Source organism: Pseudorasbora parva, chromosome 18 (assembly GCF_024679245.1).
Source record: "Pseudorasbora parva isolate DD20220531a chromosome 18, ASM2467924v1, whole genome shotgun sequence".
Taxonomy (NCBI): Eukaryota; Metazoa; Chordata; class Actinopteri; order Cypriniformes; family Gobionidae; genus Pseudorasbora; species Pseudorasbora parva.
The window spans coordinates 28,692,778-28,715,381 of NC_090189.1; the positions used below are offsets into that span (position 1 = coordinate 28,692,778).

At 41.9% G+C, this 22,604-nt stretch overlaps 1 protein-coding gene across 1 annotated transcript; it reads right to left on the reverse strand.

Annotated features, from left to right (window-relative positions):
• Positions 1-6,247: 6,247 nt before the first annotated feature.
• LOC137046038 (putative nuclease HARBI1) lies at positions 6,248-7,225 on the reverse strand. Its single transcript, XM_067423091.1, has 2 exons — positions 6,676-7,225; positions 6,248-6,600 (listed from the first exon to the last, which is right to left on the reverse strand). Exons 1-2 carry the CDS (start codon positions 7,223-7,225, stop codon positions 6,248-6,250), a joined length of 903 nt encoding a protein of 300 aa, XP_067279192.1.
• Positions 7,226-22,604: the final 15,379 nt, after the last annotated feature.

Here is a 22,604-nt window from a genome sequence, read left to right on the forward strand (position 1 = left end):
TTCATCTCTGGGTAGAAAAAGTATGCTCTGTGGTATCCAGTGATAAGTGCTCCAAAAAAAGTCCACTATGTTTGCTTGAATTTTACTCAAGAGTCCATTTGGAGGATCAATGCAGGCCAAATGATGCCACAACATGGAAGCTACCAAATTATTGATTATTATAACCCTCCCTCTAAAAGACATTTTTGGCAAAAGCCATTTCCATTTTTCCAATCGCCCCTTTACTTTTTCTAAAACTCCTTCCCAATTTTTGCTTACCATTGATTCATTTCCAACATATACTCCTAAATATTTTAACCCATCCCTTTTCCAGGACAAACCACCTGGTAATTTGGGAAGACCATGGGACCATTTACCGCTTACTATGGCCTCACTTTTGGACCAATTAATTTTGGCAGAGGAAATTATACCAAAATTGTCAAAAATGTCTTTAAGAAGATCAACATCTTTTTGCCCCTTCACCAAAACAATAATATCATCTGCATATGCAGACACCTTAAAATTTGCTCCAGAGCTAGGTATAGTCCAACCTTCAATACTTTCTCTAACCTTAACCAATAAAGGTTCAATGGCAAGGGCATACAACATTCCCGAAAGTGCACAACCTTGTCTAATACCCCTGTTAATTTTAAAAAGAGCACTAAGACCACCATTAATCTTCAGTACACTCTCAACATCCTGGTACAAGACCCTAATCATGGCAATAAAACCAGAGCTGAACCCGAACTCCTCTAGCGTGCGCCAGAGATAGTTGTGCTCAACCCGGTCAAATGCCTTTTCCTGATCTAGAGAAATGAGACCAGTGTCTATGTCCAATAGCCTAGAGACGTCCAAAATGTCCCGAATTAAACAAACATTATCAAAAATAGACCTGTTAGGCACACAGTAAGTTTGATCATGATGAATGACATGCCCAACTGCCTCCCTCAACCTAATGGCCAAGGCTTTAGAAAAGAGCTTTAAATCTGAGCACAAAAGTGAGACTGGGCGCCAGTTCTTTATTTCTTTTAAATCACCTTTTTTGGGTAACAGGGTAATAACTGCCCTCCTGCAGCTCAAAGGTAGCAACCCTCCGGCCAGACTATCATTGAGCACAGATAGCAAGTAGCCCCCCATCACTGATCAAAACGTTTTATAAAAGTCAATTGGTAGACCATCAATTCCCGGGGCCTTACCGCAATCCATGCTCCGCAGAGCAACATGCAGTTCAGATGCTGAAAGCGGCCTCTCAAGCAAAGAGTTAGTCTCATCTGGAACTTTAGGCAAACCCATATAAAAAGAGCTATCCAGCTCATCATCCTCTGTATGTTCACTTTTGTACAGCTCAGAATAAAACGATACAGCTCTTTTTCTAATGTCCTTAGGCTCCACCAATTTCCTACCCTCCAATGAGTATAAAGAATGTATAAGTCTGCTTTGACCATTCTTCTTCTCCAAACCAAAGAAGAATTTAGTTGGACCATCCATCTCTACTGCACTTTGAAAACGTGAGCGGATCAAAGCTCCCTGTGCTCTGATGCCCAACAGGTCATCCAAAGACCTTTTTTTTAACTTTGAGGAGCTCAATATGTCCTCGATTTCCTGTGGACTCTACTAAATTCTGAAGTTCCACTATTTCAATCTCTAAGGTTTTCATTGATTGGGAAATGTCCTTGGATACATTGAGAGTGTACTGACGGCACAGTTGCTGTATTTCTTTTTTCCCATGGTCCCACCATTGTGGTAGGGAAGAAAAATCTTTTTTTCCTGGAACTAAACTGTTTCTAAAAATAAACAAAAACTTCTTTAAAAAATGTATCTTGTAGCAAAGAAGTATTAAAGTGCCAATAGGCACTCTTAGACTTTATATTGTTAATGAACACACTACAGATTACTAGACTGTGATCAGAAAATCCACAAGGCAAAATCTCACATTTCTTAACAACATTAAGATGTTGTTTAAAACAATAGAACCTATCCAGTCTAGCCATAGAAATATAATTTTCTCTTGCTTGCGCCCATGTATATTGTCTTTGTTCTTTATATAAAGTCCTCCATATATCACACAAATCATGCTCTTCTATAAGCTTTCTCATAGCATATTGAGAAGCTAAATGTGGCTCTCTATGATTCCTATCCATACCATCATTTGCTGTACAATTAAAATCCCCTCCAACAAATATGAACTCTTCCGCTGTACTGTTTGACAAAATATTACTTAATTTATCAAAAAGAACAACCCTTTCAGGACCAACAACAGGAGCATACACATTTATAAAAACTAAAACCATTTTTTTCAAATTTTGCTGTTATTTTCATTAGATGTCCCTCAACAACATGTTCTACCTCATATGAAATTGGTTTAAAGTTTTTCATAAAAAGCACAGCTAAGCCACCACTACAGTGATTTTTGTGGCTTAAAATAATTAACCCATCCCATTCCATTTGCCAGTCATTCTCATTAGAAACATCACTATGTGTTTCCTGGACCAGCATTACATCAATTTTCTTTTGTTTAGTCAGTTCATAAAGCATGGCTCTTTTCTTGCTATCTCGTGCACCATTTAAATTGTAAGTGCCCAATCTTATTCTACTCATAAAAATGTAAAATGAGCACATAAGCAACAAACACTTCAAGAAAAAGGAAAAAAAACTAGACTGATTCAAATTCATCATTCAATAAATTTAGTTTTAACTTCTGGACAATTTTCTTCAGCCTAAAGACCTCTTGTTCAGTAAAAGCTCCTGCCTCCTTCATTAAAGCCCTTGTTGAATCTATAAACAGCTCACGATCTGGAAAGTAATCCTCTACATTTACACCTTTCATACCTTTCGTTACCTGGAGAAACTTTTTAATTTTGTCTGATGTGTAATCGCTGCGAAAAGATCGCTTCTGTGAAACTGAGCTCACAGATTCTGACGATTCACCACCATCACTATCAATAGCAGAGTCCTCAATATTACTCAACTCTGAGTCCACCTCCCTTGCACTACCAACAACTATTCCAGTAGCTTTTTTACTCGCCCTTTTTCCTTTTCCTTTGGACTTAGTTTTCCTTTAATGTCGGTGTTTTAAAAAAACTCTGATCTTCTGTCATGTCAACATCCTCTTCTAAAATGCCCTGCTCACTGACCTTAGAAACTACTTTCATGCACATTTTCGTTTATGGCCACCCTCTCACTTTTATTACTTTCACAATCGTCAGTTCCATTTTTTTCACCACGAGATACTGTATCACTCGTTTCTACGTGATCTGCATTACTAGGCGTTTCATCTGTGTTATGATTCTGAACGGCGCTCTTCTCGGGGCATACGCGTATCACGTGACCCTCTTGTCCACAACCAAAACACTTCATCGAATCTGAAGTAGCAAAAATAACATACTGAAAGTCCTCAATCTTAAACTTCATGGCTAAATTAAGCTCTTCATTCTGGTTATTTAGGATCATGTGCACTTGCCTCCTAAATGAAACAACGTGCTTCAACTGTGGCGATTTGCAACCAAGTGATATCTTTTTCATTTTTGACACCAACTTTCCATGTCTGGACAATTCTCTTTCAATCACATCATTTTTAATAAACGGCGGGACATTTGACAATATTACTCTCTTCGCTGGTTGTACTAAAGGCATGACTGGAGTAAGAGAATCATTCACAACAATCCCGGTTTCTACAACATCATTCACTTTGTCAACATTGTTCAAAAACATCACTATTGCGCTATTCATTCTTGACGCGGAAAGAATGCACTCATGACCAACAACAGCGGCAACAGCGAGAGCACAATCCTCCACCGAACAACGCTCGGCAGGTACGACCTTAATGCCGTGCCGCCGCGTTAAACTTTCCAAACTCGCGTGCTGAGATGCCGCCATCACAATCAGTGACCGACGACGCTCCTCACAAACACCTTAAACTGTCCTCTGTTTACCTAACAACACCACAAGAGATAGATAAAAGATAGAAAACTCACTCACACTGTAGAGCTCACTCCAACCCACACTCACGCACCGTCCACAAACTCCCAGCATGCACTCAGAGAGAGAGAGAGAGAGAGAGAGAGAGAGAGAGAGAGAGAGAGAGAGAGAGAGAGAGAGAGAGAAGAAAAAAACTAAACCTGACCTGAAAGAAGACACAGGGAAAAATAGAAAAATAGAATCCGAAATATATTCTTATAGAAAAAAGGAAAATAACTAAATAAAGAGGCTAAAAGAGGTCAAAGAGGCTATGCACAGAACAATATTTCAGATGATATTAGAGCATCTGATATGGTGGTTCATATGGTAAGTCATGGCCTGACAGTGAGGGAAACTGGGCAGAGAGTCCTCCACATCTAAGCCGTTTCACAGATTAATCCTTCATAAAGACATTCAGACTGGAAAACAGCAACTCTCCATTCCAGACTGTATCTATCTACATACTGTACCGTATCACATTACTGTATTGCAGGTTGGCTAGTGCTCCTTTAGTAACAAAAAGTTGTATTTTTGTGTAACATATAGTACAGCACATAGCACTCTACCATTGAGATTGTACTGTAGTGTGAAGTATAGTACTGTGATTTACAGTTATATGTCATTTGTAACATTTCAGTACTTTCATTTTTGGTTGTTGTGAAAACCTTTGTTGTAAAAAAAAAGAACAGAAACTGTAAGTGTTGCATTGCTTCACAGAATGCTAACTGATGAACTGAATAAAAACAGTTAAAATGAGACTAGTGTGTTCCCCCTGATCTGAATGTGTATTCATATGATGCAAGTGTGTATCATTTTGCCATCAGAGTTACATTTTGACAAAGGAATGTTAGGTTTTGATAGCAGAGTTAAGGTTTTGATAGAAGAGTTTCAATCTGACACAGATGTGAATGGTATATTTCCCAGTGTTGTGTCATGTTTACTTGTGTGTAGAGTTCTGGCACAATGAGGGAAGTTTTGCAAAATGTGTTCAAGCAATGGGCAAAAACTGTAATGTAAGCTATTTGATTGGCTTCGAATTATAAACATTGTTTCACTCTTTCTATTAACATAAACGTCCTCGTCTTCCGACGGTGCAATAATTAGGATGTGGGTTCCATCGATTCCTCCGACAACACCAGGGAAGCCTGCTATATTCATAAATGCAGTTTTTCGAGCCTGCAAGGTGGAAATGTCCAGTGGAAATGAAATGAACTGTGACACAGTGGCCCTCATTTATCAATCTTGCGTGGAAATGGGCGTATATGTTGGCGTAAGATTATGCTTACACTCCTCTCACCGCCTGATTTATGAAACTGTGCGCACCTCTGCAATTCAGGTGTACGCAATACTTGCCCTTGATAAATGCGGCGGCTGAAAACGATCGTCATTAGAATAACACGCCCCTATATATTCAAGTCTCCGCCTCCCCCACGCCCTCATTTTACGCCATCGACACACGGAAGACGGCAAAGAAGTGAAACTTCTCCGATGTGGAGACTGAGACCATCACCAGGGAAGTGAAAAACAAAACAAAATCGTTTTATTTGGGAGTTTAAAGAGTGGGATTAAAGGCGCCCACAAAAATAAAATATGGACCCAAATTATGAGTACTGTTAATAGTGTGGGGGTTGAAAAGCGCACTCCAGCAGAGGTAAACAATGTTTTATTGCTTAATATAGACCAGTAGTGATCAAGTTAAGTATGAGTGTTCATGTTTATTGTAGGTGAAAAAAGTGGTCAGATATAAAGATCGCTACAAAGAGTCGTGTCTCAGCACTGAAGAGGAGCCAGAGTCAGACTGGGGAGGCCCACCGAATCCAAGCCTCCAGCTGACACCGAACGAGGAGCGGGTGGCAGCCCTCATCGGAACGGCGTCTTTAGAAGGTATCACCGGTGGTGGAGATACTGACGACATTCATGGTAAGTAAACTTTAATTTGATAGGCCAATAAAAAAAAAGACACGTCCATAGTTAACCAATTTTATTTAAATATTGTTTTGCAGATGATGGCACTGCAGGCCCAAGCGCCTTCGAGGCATCTCCCCCTCAGCCCATCCAGGAGCCTGAGCACATCCTTGCGCCCCACCCAGAGCCTGAGCAGGTGCAAGCGGGGGAAGCCGAGGCCCGTCCACCAGCCTCTCGTGCGCCACGGCCAAGGGTCCTGACGGATGAGATCTTGGAGGGACAGACAGAAATTTGTAGACTACTGGTTGAAATTAACCATTCATTAGTATCAATAAATACGACATTAAATAAAATAAATGAAAACTTAAAAAAATAAAAACGAAGTCTGTGTTATTTTAACTTACCCTTAAAACTGCTGAACAAGGTCCCGTCTGAGCTGAACAGCTCCTAAAGCCGGTGGTGCTGCCCACTGCTCCGCTGGCACTTCTGGGTCTGGGGCCAGCGCGTCAAATGGCACACGGTTTTGCTGAGCAATGTTGTGCAAGACGGCACATGCCAAAATTATGTTGCACACCTTCTGTGGCGAATAGAGCAAGGTTCCCCCCGCGTGTGCCAGGCAGAGCCATCTACCTTTTAGGAGCCCCACACAGCGCTCCACAAAGCGCTCCACAGTGGCTCGTGTTCGTGTATGCGCGTGGTTGAAGTTGCGCTCCTGAAGCGTCACAGGGGTGATCAAAAAAGTCCAAAAGAGGATAACCCCTGTCACCTAAATGGGGAAAAGAGAAGTTATGAAACGAATATATTTTGCAAAAGAAATGTACTCTTATTACTCACCTAAAAGATAACCATGACCCCTCAATGCGCCGTCTTGCAGCCGTCTGCGCACGCTGCTGTGCTCGAAAATGAAGGCATCATGGGTGCCTCCAGGCCATCGTGCCCCAACATTTAATAGGCAGAGTGTGGCATCACAAATAATTTGCACATTTACTGAATGATAATTTTTGCGGTTGATGTATGGGTAATCATTAACCAATGGTGGTTTCAGACGCACGTGGGTAAAGTCAATAGCACCAATGACATTTGGAATCCCAGCAATCTCATAAAACCCCCTTTTAATCATTGCTTGCTGGGCATTGTCGTATGGGAATTGGATATAGTGTGGGATGAGAGTCCTGATGGCAGCCAGCACGGATGGCAGAATGCGGCTCATGGTGGGTTGGGATATGCCAGACCTGTCAACAATCTCCCGTTGAAAGGTTCCAGTGGCCAAGAACCCCAGTGTGGAGAAAACCTGGACTGGAACAGGTAAGGCCCTTGACCGCCGGGTCTCACGTTGGAGGTAGGGCTCCAGGTGAAGATGCCTTGGAAGACGGAATCTGCTCATCAGCCATTCATCTGATTCATTCAGAAGATCTCACCTATCTTGAAACACTCTTTCCCTTCTCAAGGGCGCATATGCGTCTTCTAAAAGCGCCAGGTCAGCCATCATTGACAATTTGTATACGGTGGAAATCCAGTTTAAATAGCTGTTTGGATGAGAAATTACCTATCACAATGCATTATTTTACAGCACCTGTTTTCAAACAATTAGCATTTAATTTCGTATCACGGCACATGTATTAGGGTGTACAATTAGGGATGATGATGTGATGTGGAGTACCATTCATTCACATTAATAATTGCATGACAATTTGTAAGATTCATATTATTATTATAACTTTTATTAGTAATGACGCGTATTGTTATTTAGAAGAAGAATGTCGTTATTATTTATTCTATTATTATTTTTTATTTAAAAGAAGAAGAATGTCATTTTTATTATTTTGTCAGTCTGAATTATTTTCAGTCCCAGTCCGTGCGCAGCTGCCGGGCCAGGCGGGCATGAACCGTAAGGTAAAGCGCACAGGCTCGCGACTGGAGGAATACATGCCTAATCAAATGCTTTGGTATAGTCACACAAATTAAGCATTGAAGTCCATGTTGCACAAAAATAAACACTAAAGTTTATAATTACTATGTTGTTGTTGTTGTTGTTGTTTTTACAGTGGGTCATAATATAGCATATATTTGTCAGTGCGTTTTGTGGTGTTAGGAATTGTTTTTCTGCGCATTTTCGCACTAACTCCAAACGTGCGTACACCACCTCCTGAGCTGGCGTAGGATTTGAGCGTGCCGTACGCCAAAGCCATATTGATAAATCTCAAAGTCACCGTGGGTTTGGGTGTACGCAAGGTGTACGCTGGAAATTTGGTGTACGCACTTTTGATAAATGAGGGCCATTATGAGGTTCTGAAAGTGCTGTAATTGTTTGTGTGATCACTCAGCTTACAGAAGGTTGTGACAGACCTAAATCATCAATGCTGCATTGTACATTTTCCCAGTTGCCAAATATCGTAATGTAGCGATTACTTTATCTTCTGGCGCTATGGCATTCCTGCCCTGTGTCGGAGATGTTAGCGTGTGTCTAATAAGATCCGTCACAAACATGATCCCTGCACGATCTAATCTATAGCGTCTTACTATATTTCTCTTCTCAATACATATTTCTTCTCCCTCTTTGTCTTTCTGCAATTTTCTCCTCTGCTAAAGAAACTCTTAAGCCTCTAAAAAGTCCTCGTCCGTGCTCCTAACAAATTTGACCTTAAGACCTATTTTAAGGGTTAAGATGCTTTCTGAATAACTTTTTTCTTTATTAGGATGTTTTAGTTAATTTTGTGAGTAAATGCCCACATTTCTAAGAAATTTCTTAGAATTTTGTCACTAGGAGCTACTCTTTGCATTAAGATTATTTATGAATACGGGCCCAGGTGGCTCAAATTAACAGTGGCAAACTGGACAAATCAGCAAGCATAGATATCCATAATAAAGGCTAGATGTCTCGTGCGCGCTGTTGACCAATGGAGGTCGCCGTTCGCAACTTGCGTCCATCTTGTCACAGGCAGCTCACTCACTCGTAACAGTGTGTTTTAATGGTGCATGTACTTTTAAGTAACCATAACTTGCTCAAATTTCAACCTATTCTAAAACTGTTTCTTTTGTTATAAACGTCAGAGATGTAGTTATGTCACTACATACTTATGAATAGTTATAACCATGGACTTCAATATGAAAGTAACATTGAACCGAACAGATAGGTACAATGAATACACACACACAAGGTATTTATGTTAAATATATAGGCTACTAAAACTGTGCACAAATATATATATATATCCTTCTCAAAAAATTAACATATTGTGATAAAGTTCATTATTTTTCATAACGTAATGATAAAAAAATAAACGTTCATATATTTTAGATTCATTGCACACCAACTGAAAAATTTCAGGTCTTTTATTGTTTTAATACTGATGATTTTGGCATACAGCTCATGAAAACCCAAAATTCCTCTCTCAAAAAATTAGCATATTTCAATCCAGAGTGTTGGGTCTTGCGTCTCTCAACTTTCTCTTCACAATATCCCACAGGTTCTCTATGGGGTTCAGGTCAGGAGAGTTGGCAGGCCAATTGAGCACAGTAATACCATGATCAGTAAACCAATTACCAGTGGTTTTGGCACTGTGAACAGGTGCCAGGTCATGCTGAAAAAACAAATCTTCATCTCCATAAAGCTTTTCAGCAGATGAAAGCATGAAGTGCTCCAAAATCTCCTGATAGCTAGCTGCATTGACCCTGCCCTTGATAAAACACAGTGAAACAACATCAGCAGCTGACATGGCACCCCAGACCATCACTGACTGTGGGTACTTGACACTGGACTTCAGGCATTTTGGCATTTCCTTCTCCCCAGTCTTCCTCCAGACCCTGGCACCTTGATTTCCGAATGACATGCAAAATTTGAGCAACAGTCCAGTGCTGCTTCTCTGTAGCCCAGGTCAGGCGCTTCTGCCGCTGTTTCTAGTTCAAAAGTGACTTGACCTGGGGAATGCGGCATCTGTAGCCCATTTCCTGCACACGCCTGTGCACGGTGGCTCTGGATGTTTCTACTCCAGACTCAGTCCACTGCTTCCGCAGGTCCCCCAAGGTATGGAATCGGTCCTTCTCCACAATCTTCCTCAGGGTCCAGTCACCTCTTCTCGTTGTGCAGCGTTTTTGCCACACTTTTTCCTTCACACAGACTTCCAACTGAGTTGCCTTGATACAGCACTCTGGGAACAGCCTATTCATTCAGAAATTTATTTCTGTGTCTTACCCTCTCGCTTGAGGGTGTCAGTAGGCGCGTTTCCATTACCCTTCAAATTGCGCATATTGAAATTGCGAATTGAAAACACGCCTAATGGAAACGCAGCAATTTCGCAAAAACTCCCATATATCGCAAAAAAGTTTTTACGCTCTCATGAGGTGGTTTTTCAGGCAATTCGAAAAAGGACATTTTCGCAAAACTGCAATGGAAACGTTTTTTTCGCATAAATATATATTATATTTTCCACTCAATTGTGTCGTAATAACAAGATAATGTAGTTAAAAGGACATATATTTTCTCCTAATAAGGACTACAGGCTATATATACTGTAATTAAGACATCTATTCAAGAAATGTATAAAGAGCTAGTCTGTATTTTCAGCCTTACTCAAAGGCAGAGGAAACAGGCCAGTTACGCACGTCAATCCATTCCAGACGATCTTAGTTTGCTTCTTATTTAATAAACAGGCAATTAATTGATGAAACATCGATAAAAATAAAAATACAATTTATACAAAACGGAAAAAAAAAATTTAAGAAAGACTTTCTAGAAAATAAAACTCGAAGTGATCAAAATCATGTGACTCCCCAGGTCTCAAACATATTGCGATTCTTACTCATGCTGCTCACTTTTCATAATCAACATATAAATTAAAATAATAATATTACAGGCTAATGTTTAGGCCTAAACGTAGCCTATTTAGTTTCGTAGTTAGGCTGTTTTATTTAACCCACGGCCGATAAAAGCGCAGACGTTTTCTCATTTTTTTCCTTCTTCCTTTAAGAGAGATGAAACTATTCACAATACTCTGTCATTTTTAGCTATACAGATGAGTTCAAGACATAATTATAAACTATAAACTGTCTATTTTTATTTGTGGACTCAGGGAACTAATTATTGTGCATGCACTCACTCCAAACGCGGTCTTCATTTAAAAAAAAAAAAAATTGTTTATTAAATGCCATTTTTTTCTTTTCCAAAGCATTTCTAAATTCAATTCACATGCCCATCAAACGAAATATCTAGCCAAAATAACGAAAGTGGTAAAAAAAAAAAAAACAACATTTGAGTTTCCATGCAAATTCAAACATTTCGCTCTACTCTATATGCGTCAACCTGGCGCGCGTAAAAGTCGATCATTGTTTACAGATGATGGTTCGGTTTGTTTGGAGAGAAGACGAGACGGAGTTTTTTTTTATTAAACTCATAAAAGACAATAGGATTACAGTAATACTGGATGCTAAACACAGAAATGCAACATTATCATGAAGACCTTGAAGCAGATCTGACACACACACACACACACACACACACACACACCCCCCTCATATCCGTGCCGCTTAAGTAGCCTAAGGGGCTTTCCTTGTCATTAATGCTTGGATAACACGTATGTCTCCTTCCAATATATAATAATGGCTAGTGTGGTGGATGGTATATACAAACCTACCAAGTGCCATCATTTTGGAATGACCTATTGCGAGAGGAAAGTAATATGTTTTAGTCGCATAACTGCAGCTATGGAAACGCTGTCATTTCGCAACAGTTTTTTATCAACATTTAAGAAATATCGCAAAAGTTTTCCGCAAATCTGTCATGGAAACGCAGCTAATGATGGCCTTCTGGACAGCAGTCAGGTCGGCAGGCTTACCCATGATTGCGGTTTTGAGTAATGAACCAGGCTGGGAGTTTTTAAAAGCCTCAGGAATCTTTTGCAGGTGTTTAGAGTTATTAGTTGATTCAGATGATTAGGTTAATAGCTCGTTTAGAGAAGATATGCTAATTTTCATGATATGCTAATTTTTTGAGATAGGAATTTTGGGTTTTCATGAACTGTATGCCAAAATCATCAGTATTAAAATAATAAAAGACCTGAAATATTTCAGTTGGTGTGCAATGAATCTAAAATATATGAAAGTTTAATTTATATCATTGCATTATGGAAAATAATGAACTTTATCACAATATGCAAATTTTTGAGAAGGACCTGTGTGTGTGTGTATATATATATATATATATATATATATATATATATATATATATATATATATATATATATATATATATATACATACACACACACACATATACACACACACTTTATAATAAGAATATCACTATTATAATAAAATAATTTGTATTTAAAAAAATAAACAAAAAAAAACATGCAAACTAAGTTTATTTTCACTTCAAAAATGCAATTTACTAGGATTTCCCCCCATACATTTCACTGTGCCTACTTCAGAGATCACTTTTCCCACCTAATTTTGCCTACCATCAAATGCCTTACCTCTTTAAAAAGCCGAGACCCTGTAGTTTCTTAGAAAACAAGCAGAATAATTGTGTGAAGTAGTGGCACAGAATTATAGCGGCTAGAATATTGTTTTTTTTTTTACACAAGCTGCACGATTAAGTCGTTTATCGAAGCGAAAAGCTGCAATTTCAACGTGTTAAAGCATCCAGATTTGTAGCCATGTCAATAATGTTTGTAAGAAACCAAACCATTTGTAAATCCGTCACGATTTCAGCGAGATAACAGTATTTATGTTCGTATAGATCACTCATCTTACATCAGGTTCCACAGAGCCCGACAGAAAGCTTGCCTGTGACAAGATGGCCGCCGGTGATGATGATGGTGACTCCACCGTAAGACATCTAGCCTTTATTATTGATATCTATGTCAGCAAGGGCATGAAATAACACCCTACAAAAAAAAAAAAAAAAAAAAAAAAAAGTACTTGAAGAGTTTTGGAAGTATGGCCGTAGACACTATTGTATATTGCAGATCAGTAAGTAAGACTGCTATGCCACCATGGTTATTCTGTTTTCCAAAAGTAAATATCAAAACAAAAGAAATTGTAAAATCTAGAGCCATACATCAAAATAACCACCAGCATATGGAAATCAGGTATGATGACTGAATACAAATATATACAGATTCACCCAAAGATCCAATAACTGGCTAAACAGGTGCATCCCCAGACAGCATGGTAACACTGACACAATGTTGAGTTTTGATCCAAACCATCCTTTTGGTTGAGATTGAAATTTCAATGTTTAAAATATGTTGGATCAGCATTGAAACTTTGATGAAAGTCAACAGCACACATGGGTGGAGTCAGTGACATTGAACTAACAGTAGGTGTGTTCGACATCGGCTGGATGCATGCAATTGGCGAGAGTAGCCGAGTGCAGGTGGGGAAGAGCTGCAAACGGAGACGTGAAGTCGGACACTTTCTACCTCCCGCAGTGACGCTTGCGCTGTGTTTGCAAACTTTATCACAGCTGAGGTTAAATAAATGCAATATGTCTCAAATACAGAGGTTTCAAATTACATTTGCATTCAGTACTTTATGTACTGCTTAAAAAAGCATCTATTTGGACAAGATTAATGTTCAACATATAAACCTACACTATCAATGAAGTGTTGTCAACGATTTTTATCAGTCTTAGTTTGATAAACATGACGATATAACATCGCGATTACATGAAACAAGGTTTTACTGTTATAAAAAAGTGATTTGTGAGCATTACCATAACATAAGGTTTTAGAATAAACACGTCGCTGTCATGCGATGAATCCGGCCAATCGTGGATCAGCTGTGTCTTGTAACGTCTACCAGAGGGCTTCGGCGTCTGCCCAGGTGGAAAACAGAAGAAAACAGGAGGCAAGAAGAAAATCACGGGTCAAATGAATTGGTAGTCCCATGAGTCTTTATAGGAGTTCGAACAAAAGCACACACTCTTCCCATACATGTAAAAGAGTGAGAGGGGAAAAGGAAAAGAAAACACTTATAAACGTTACAAATAAAAGGGGAAAAGTAACAACGTTAAGCTGAAACATCAGTCAGCCGAAGAGCAGTCATCTCTCGTCACACTTACACTCAAAATGCGTGCGCGCTCACATGAGAACAGCGTGCACCATAGAAGACGCTAGCTATCTTAAAGACATAGCAACATCAACATCATGAACAGTATTCAACATACTTTAGATGGCCGTTAGTCTTCATCAGAGCTCTTGCATCCTCCTGCAGTCCCCCTTGAGAATCTGCACCGGCTGCATCAGTTGGCTGCTCTCTAATCACTCTTGCGGTACTTTGTTGACAATACGTCACAGTCAAGTGCAGTTAGCGCTGTCTCAAGTCTGACAAAATTTTCTAACCAGCATGCACTGCTTTAAGTCTGCCGCCGATCGGTCTGCACATCGCTGGGTGAAGTCGAACAAGCCTAAAGATGTGTAGTTGATGAGCACATGATCATCCAGGTGTGTGTCTCTGCAAAACACTAGTGGGTGTTTCCCAATCAGTGGGCGTTTTCAAACCACAATCAGCATTTGAATCGCTTTCCCTGATTTGCTCTAATCTAATGGGGGCTTGGTTTATGGATGGGCCTTCATGAATTTAGGAAGTCTGTTGAAAAATGGTTGAAAAACATCTATTGTAGTTTGAAATTGGCCACTGATTGGTAAACGGTTTAGCATGTGTACTTCTCAGTAGTTCATTGATGCTTCTTCATTAGAGAAAACACAGGTGCATCCTATACTGTCTAGTGTGTTGAATCACTTGACATACATTACTTCTCTTGTGCAATTTCAAACAATGCTGCATCTACTTTATAATTTCTGTTCCTTTATTTTATGTGATTTGTTATTTGCATTTGATATATTACCGATTGTAATTAGAAATACTGTATTTGTCTAAATTCTTAAAAAATGCATCATGCTTTAGTAATGTTCATTGGGGAATTCCTGAAAGAAGTTCTAACATCATTTAACAGAAGTGTAAGAGACACGAACATGAGCAGAAATGTCACTGCACACACAGCTTGCAGAGCACATTTCTCTTTTAGTAAGAGAGAAGGAAGATGAAGATGGACAATAAAAAAATGAGAAGCACCCTCATGATAATGCTGACATTGATTATACATTGAGTTATTGTCTACAGCCTCATCTTATCGCCTGCTCCCTTAAGCCTAGTTCACACTGCCCGATTTTTGCCCCGATTTTGAGTCGCCGACAGGTTTTGTGAAATCACCGACAAATGCCCGAGATCATAGGCAAATCGGTGCTCGTGCACGCGAGTGACAGTCATGCAGTGTGAATAATCAAAGACGCGATCAGAGAGAATCGCCGATGAGTCGCCGACGCCGGTGAGTTCCCTTTTCGAGAGTTCTCTCGTATTGCGTTTGCTAACGCTATGGGGAATTCCTTTCCTCTAGATATTGAAGCAAAATTTTTATCCTAAAAATTACCTTATAACACGCAGTGCAGCTGCACAGCTCTCAGCAGGAAGCTGCTGCGTGCTGATTGGCTGTGCCGCTGCAACTGCAGAAACCTAAGGCAAGGCCGCTGGGCGGGATGGACCAATCAGGTCTTACTAAATTCCCACCACAAGGGGCAACAGAATTAGCATAGCTAAGGGTATATAACCCCCTGTCTCGCCAGGTTAGTCAGATTAATTCTTCTTCAGCGACTCACTTCGCTGAGCTCTGGATCGAAGCTTGCCGTCGTCACGCACCTAGCGGAACTGCAGCCTGAGGACGTCGGTCTCGTCGGTCTGAGACCCTTCGGGCTCCGCTCGCCAGTTTCGACCCGAATCGCGTCCCTTGCTCTCAGCCTCTTGAGCCACGGAAAAAGAAACGTCGCGACCAGAGACCCCCGGAGCGCTCTGGCGAGCACACGCCGGCCATTTCTCCACGTGCCTCGCCATCGCCCGTCATGTTCACCGAGGAACAGCACAGCTCCCCTCGCTTGGCGGCCGCTGCTGTCTCCTTCGGCGGACTGGAGGAGGAGGAGGATGACAGCCTCTCGCTTGCTGCATCTGAAAGCGGCTGGTCGGATACCGTCTCGGAGCACGCTACTTCGGCACGGATTGCTAGCGGTGGCAAGACCTCAGTGGACGCTGAGCTCATACGCCTGCTAACAAAGGCCTTGAAGGCATTGACTGGTCGCAACCCGAGGAGCCCACGAGAAGCAGAGTTGATGAGTGATTTTTCGAAAACCATCGTCAACCGACCGCTCAAAAGCCCGCCCCCTTCTTCCCAGAAGTCCACGAGGAACTTGTTAAGTCGTGGAAGGCGCCGTTTTCATCTCGCGCCAAATCCTCCTTTTCTCCAGCGCTCTCGGTGGTCGATGGCACCGAGAAAAAAGGATATAAAGGCCTTCCTCCCCTCGAGGAAGCCGTCGCTGCGCACCTTTGCCCGCCCGCCGCCAAAGGATGGCAGTCAAAGGCTGTGCTCCCGTCCAAGGCCTGCCGCACCACTTCCAACCTCGCCGGTCGAGCTTACGCTTACGCCGACCAGGCGGCCTCAGCGCTACACTCCATGGCGGTGCTTCAGGTCTTCCAGGCCAAACACCTCCGCTCGCTGGATGAATCTGTCCCTGATAACGAGGCTCTGAGGGATCTGCGCGGCGCCACTGACTTGGCTCTGCGCGCCACCAAAGCCAGATGCATGCCAGATACATCGGCAGATGTATGGCCAACTTGATGGTGTTGGAGCGCCATTTGTGGCTCAACTTAACAGACATGAAGAACGCGGACAAGACCGCTTTCCCGGACGCGCCCATGTCGCCTTCAGGGCTATTCAGTCCCTCCGTGGTTGGGTTCACGGAACGCTTCGCTGAGGCGCAAAAGGCGTCGCAAGCAATGCGACATTTCCTGCTCAAATGTTCCAGCTCCTCCGCTAGCCGTCACGCTAAGGCTGGACCAGCCCAGCCCACCAGCCTCGTGCTGGTTTCAAGCCCGGACAACGCTCCCGCTCTATGAGCCACTATATGAGCCAGTCTATGAGAAAAGAGCATTTTCTCTGTAGGCAGTGTGCCAGCATTAAAGCATGTACCCCTACACTCAATCACTCCCCCATGTTCCCCAGCTCCCTGCACTCAGGTGGCTGGAAACACTATCCTCACAGTCAACGAGCCCGTGCTCAAACGCGCTCGCCTGTACACAAGCACCAATATATATTCCCCGGCCCCCTGTGCTCAGGCGGTGGGAAACAATTCCCTCATAAGCGCCACTCTAACGCAACATTATCGGGCCACCGAGTCCCTGTTACTCAGCGACTCGACCCACAAATTAATTCAGCCCCTGGCTTTGAAGGCCGAGGCCTAGCAGGCCATCCCCGGCATTTCAAAATGGGTGTTGAACATAATAAAACAAGGTTACTCGGTACAGTTTGCTCCCAGACCACCGCGCTTTCGCGCCGTGGAAGAGACAGCGGTGAGAAGCGACACAAGTCAAGTGCTTCGAACCAAGATATCAAAACTATTAGTGAAAGGGGCGGTGGAAGCCGTACAACTCTCACAGAGCGAGTCAGGCTTTTACAGTCGTTACTTCCTTGTACCGAAAAAGGACGGTGGTCTCAGACCCATCCTAGACCTCAGACATTTGAACAAAGCCCTTATGAGGTGCCCGTTCAGAATGTTGAGAACAAAACAAATCCTTGCGCACATTCACTGTGGATCTATAGGATGCCTATTTCCACATACAGATAGCTCATCACAGGCCATTCTTGAGATTCGCCTTCGAGGGGAAAGTATACCAATACAAGGTGCTACCCTTGGTCTATCTCTAGCTCCCCGCACGTTTACGAAGTGCATGGAAGCGGCGCTAACACCGCTGAGGCTTCGGGGAATGAGAATCCTCAACTATCTCGACGACTGGCTCATAATAGCTTAGTCAGAGATACAATTATTAAACCACAGATCTTGGCTTCTCAACCATTTACAATGTTTGGGCCTCAAAATCAACATGGCAAAGAGCTCATTGTCTCCCACACAAAACATTTCGTTTCTGGTGTAGCGACTCAGGCGAATCAAACACACAATCGCCAGTTACATTTAACAAATATGTTTTGAATGCTTTGTGCTTAGTAACAGACCTTCCCCCAACACAACAGAGAAAGATTCTCCGTTACCCTGGAAATCATCTGATAAGACGTTTTACGGCCCAAAAGAATTTGGCCACATGAAAGTCCAGAGTTAAAGCTTGTAAAACACACGCTTTTGCCTCAAATTATAGACAACCATCTATAAATGAACATGCACCCCAGGACATTGTATGTAAACACATAACTGTCTTGTAAAATGTTTCGTCTGTATGGTATTTTGCATATTTTTATCTTTGTCTTAACAACTTACTAATTCAGGTAACCTCATATATGTCATGTCTCCTATCAAATTAATGCTCACTTCACGACTTACACTTCCATGTATATCACTTCTTCAGAAAATGCAGTGTGTGTTTGTTGCATTAATTAGAGTATGAATGGTCAGAGACCCACTGATTCAAGCTTGAAACAAAGAGCCATAAAATCTCCAGAGGAATTTCCCACTTGGAAATCCCAACAATCTCATTGGTTGAGTCTACCCCGGGAGGGCGTGACTACTCCCAGACCTTAAAAAGAGGTGCTCGGATGCCCTCCCTCTCTCTCTCTTCCTCCTCTTCCCTCCTCGCTTCGCTTTTGCATCCCATCAAATTCCTAGCCCCGAGGGCATTTCTTCAGGGAGAACACAGAGCATCTCTAGAGCAACCAGCCGCTCCACCCCGACCTCGGAAAGAACCGCCGGACACGCAGGACATTTGAACTCGGAACACACGCATACACGCGAGAAGCCAAAACTAAAGCAAGTATTCTTATTTCCAAATTCAAACTGCTGTTAAGAGGGTGTGTTATTTTCCCGTTGGGACAAGTTAACTTCTTGAGGCCTCTGTGTTTGATGAACTAAAGGAAAGCTGTTTCTCATCCCTAATTCTGTTTCTCATCCCAAATTCTGTTTCTCATCCCTATCTCTCTTTATCTCTCTAATTTTAGTCTATTCATTATTCTCGTTTATGTATTCTTTCGTTACTATCCATATTTCTACTCTCTTGATGCATATTTAGTGTACTTTCTGTGTGAATCGTAGTGTTATTTTTAGTCTGTGTTTATTAAACTTCCAAAAGACATTTAATGAGTTGAATCTGTTATTCTTCCACATACACAAAGTCAATGAAACTTACGATCTAACGTTACCTAACTGCTTATGCTACTATTTTAGTAAAGTAAACTGTACGACCATTTGAAATATTGACTTTGTCCTGATCAATAAAGTTAATGATTCTTATGCGCTCGTAAAGCAGTAATCCCTTATTGAGAATTGATTTGAAAGTCTATAACTAATTTGCAGGACAAACTTAGTAAGATAATTTCAAGCAATTCCGTAAAGGGTTACTTGTATTTAATTAAACATTTTTCCCTATCGGGAAATTTTAATACGTAATGAACGACTAGCAAATTATATTCATAAATTCATGAATATTGAATATTAAATCCCTTTTGAGTTAATTATTCCCCGAGACATTAAACTCACAGTCGTTGTTGTTACACTGGGAACAGTGTTGGACTCACTGCAGATGAACGCGCGGCTGACGTCACAGCACGCACTCTCTGTTCAGAACCGAGTGGGTTCCCTCAGGTCCGGTGCACTCACTCCTCTTAAACACTTTCAGAGGATGTTGGGTCTCATGGCCTCGGCGGCACCAGTTCTCAGACTAGGTCTGTTACATATGCGCCCTCTACAGCGCTGGCTGAATCGCCGCGTTCCAGTTCACACATGGCTCTCGGGCCAATTACAAGTCAAGGTAGATCACAGTTGTATGTTGGCTCTGACTCCTTGGAAAGATCCCGTCTGGTATCAAACGGGCGTGAGCTTGGGCACTGTTAAAGTGGAAAGTTATCTCGACAGATGCATCCAACCTAGGTTGGGGAGCCCTTCACGAGGGCAGGCCAGTCTCCGGTCTCTGGTCAGACTCGGAGAAGAGCCTTCACATAAACTGTCTAGAGATGAAAGCGGTCACGTTATCGCTAAGAGCTTTCCTCCCGTACATAAAGCACCACCATGTCCTAGTCCGAACGGACAGCAGGTCGGTGGTAGCCTATATAAATCGTCAGGGCGGTCTAAGATCGATCGATCTGCACGCAATGGCGGAGGAAGTCCTAATATGGGCAGAGCGCAACCTGAGCTCGCTGAGAGCGACTCACGTGCCAGGCATTCTGAATTTGGGTCCAGACATGCTGTCCAGAGACAAAGTGTCCCCAGCAGAGTAGTCTCTCCACCCACTTACAATTCAGACAATTTGGGGCAGGTTTAAAGAGAGGCAAAAGTGGATCTTTTCGCCTCAAAAGACAACGCTTCAATGCCTAACATATTTCTCCAAACACAAGGATGCCTTGGCCCACGAATGGCCCAACCTCCCTCTGTATGCTTTTCCCCCAGTCTCAATGTCACCTCAGGTCATAGAGAGAATCAGGGAGAACAAGTGCGCTGTGCTTTTAATAGCCCCGCTTTGGAGGAATCAACCATTGTTCTCACTGCTGAGTCAGATGTCAGATACAGCTCCGTGGCCTATTCCACTGAGGAGAGACCTCCTCATGCAGGTGAAACGGCAGATCTGGCATCCCCGTCCCGATCTATGGGCACTTCATGTCTGGCCCATCAACGGGTACATGAGAACCTCTCTGAAAATGTATTAAACACTATTACTGAAGCTAGAGCCCCCGCAACCAGACGGCTCTATTCAGGCAAATGGTCAGTTTTTTCGGGCTGGTGTAAAACACGAAGCCTGACCCCACATAATTGTGACGTGTCAGAAGTGCTCACTTTTTTACAAGAGCTACTGAACGCGGGTTGTTCCCCCTCCACGTTCAAAGTCTATGTGGCCGCTATAGCAGCGCACCATATTCAAGTGAATGGACTGTCACTAGGAAAGAACGATTTTATCGTTAGGCATCAAAGCCCATTCTACTAGAGGCATGGCCTCTTTGTGGGCGTGGTCTACTGGTATTTCCCTGAATGATATCTGTGCGGTGGCAGGCTGGGCCTCGCCGTCCATCTTTATCAGATTTTATAATTTATATACATATATATATATATATATATATATATATATATATATATATATATATATATATATATATATATATATATATATATATATATATATATATATATATATATATTACTACACACATCTTTTTTGTTATTCTCATTAAACGGCCCGACTCAGGTCTGGCTCATATTGGGACTTCATGATATCATGTTACGGGCTCACTTAGGTCAGCTTGGATATGGTGTCTCCGGGCTTCAGAGCCTTTAAGCAAGCACAGCGTTTTGCATTGGTTCCCCATAGCGTTAGCAAACGCAATACGAGAGAACTCTCGAAAGGGAACGCTTCGGTTACTAACGTAACCTCGGTTCCCTGAGAAGAGGGAATGAGTATTGCGTTGCTTGTCGTGCTTTGCTTCTCAGGAGTCGCTTCAGTCGATTAACCTGACTAACCTGGCGAGACAGGGGGTTATATAACCTTAGCTATGCTAATTCTGTTGCCCCTTGTGGCGGGAATTTAGTAGGACCTGATTGGTCCATCCCGCCCAGCAACCTCGCCTTAGGTTGCTGCAGTTGCAGCTGCACTGCATGTTATAAGGTAATTTTTAGGATAAAATTTTTGCTTCAATATCTTGAGGAAAGGAATTCCCCATAGCGTTAGCAAACGCAATACTCGTTCCCTCTTCTCAGGGAACCGAGGTTACGTTAGTAACCGAAGCGGTATCTGGCATGCTAAATATCTGGAGCTGTCAGCGACTGAAACTCGTGCTGTGTGAATTGCGTTCTGACTGAAAATTACATCGGTGATGACCGACAGCCAATAAAAGAGTGAGATACAGGGCACCAGGATGTTCAGGGAGGAGTTATAGAGCAGAATATAAGTATTTTAATAGATATATTTACAATTCTATCAAACAGAAACAAAGGCCAAACATTTGCACATCCAGCCACAGCAGCAGCACATTACAAAATTGTTTATTTACCTCAAACTTTCTTTGCAGAACACAATCCTGGCTCCCTCTGTCTCTCCAACAATTTCTTTCGCCATCATTTTTTCTTTTTCTCCAAAAATCAGCGCACATACAATTTGATGCAAACTTTGTGCAGTTTATCATTTTTAATAACAATTCAAAGTCTCGCACGAGATCTCTGGTCTGACGCACGTGTGATCTCGCGTTGTTTACTTGTCACATCGCACGTGTAGTTTGGGAAACGTAGTTTGCGCACCAGAGAAAGAGAGTTGTCAGCGATTGGCGATTCTCCTCTTGTTCAGTCATGCAGTGTGAACTCCTCTGTTGTCAAACCATCGTGCAGTGTGAACACAGCAGTGACTGAATGATACTCCAGATAGTCATGCAGTGTGAATAGAGCAGTGACCCGACAAGTTTGAAAATCATGCAGTCTGAGCTAGGCTTTAGTTACTGATCAGGTAATTATTCATATCCCTGAATCGCTATTAAATTTAGGGAATGTAACTGATCTCCATTCAGTATCCACTGAAACACAAATGATAAAAAACATCTTGTGTTTATTGAGAAAGTGACTGGCATGCCAACTGTCTGGTTACCAATCTTAATTAAAATATATTCTTTTGTGTTCAGCAGAAAAAAAGACACTCGTACAGGTTTGGAAAAACTTGAGGGTGAGTAAATATGTCATTTTGATTTCAGGGTGAATTTAAATAATGTTTTGTTGAAAATCTTAGCACTTTTATTCTTC

Bases quoted from the DNA above. Each gene is read 5' to 3' on its own strand.
- LOC137046038 (XM_067423091.1), bottom strand. From the start codon at position 7,225: ATGAGCAGATTCCGTCTTCCAAGGCATCTTCACCTGGAGCCCTACCTC. The intron at 6,601-6,675 runs GTGAGTAATAAG...TTTAGGTGACAG, and splicing joins GGGTCATGGTTATCTTTTAG to GGGTTATCCTCTTTTGGACT.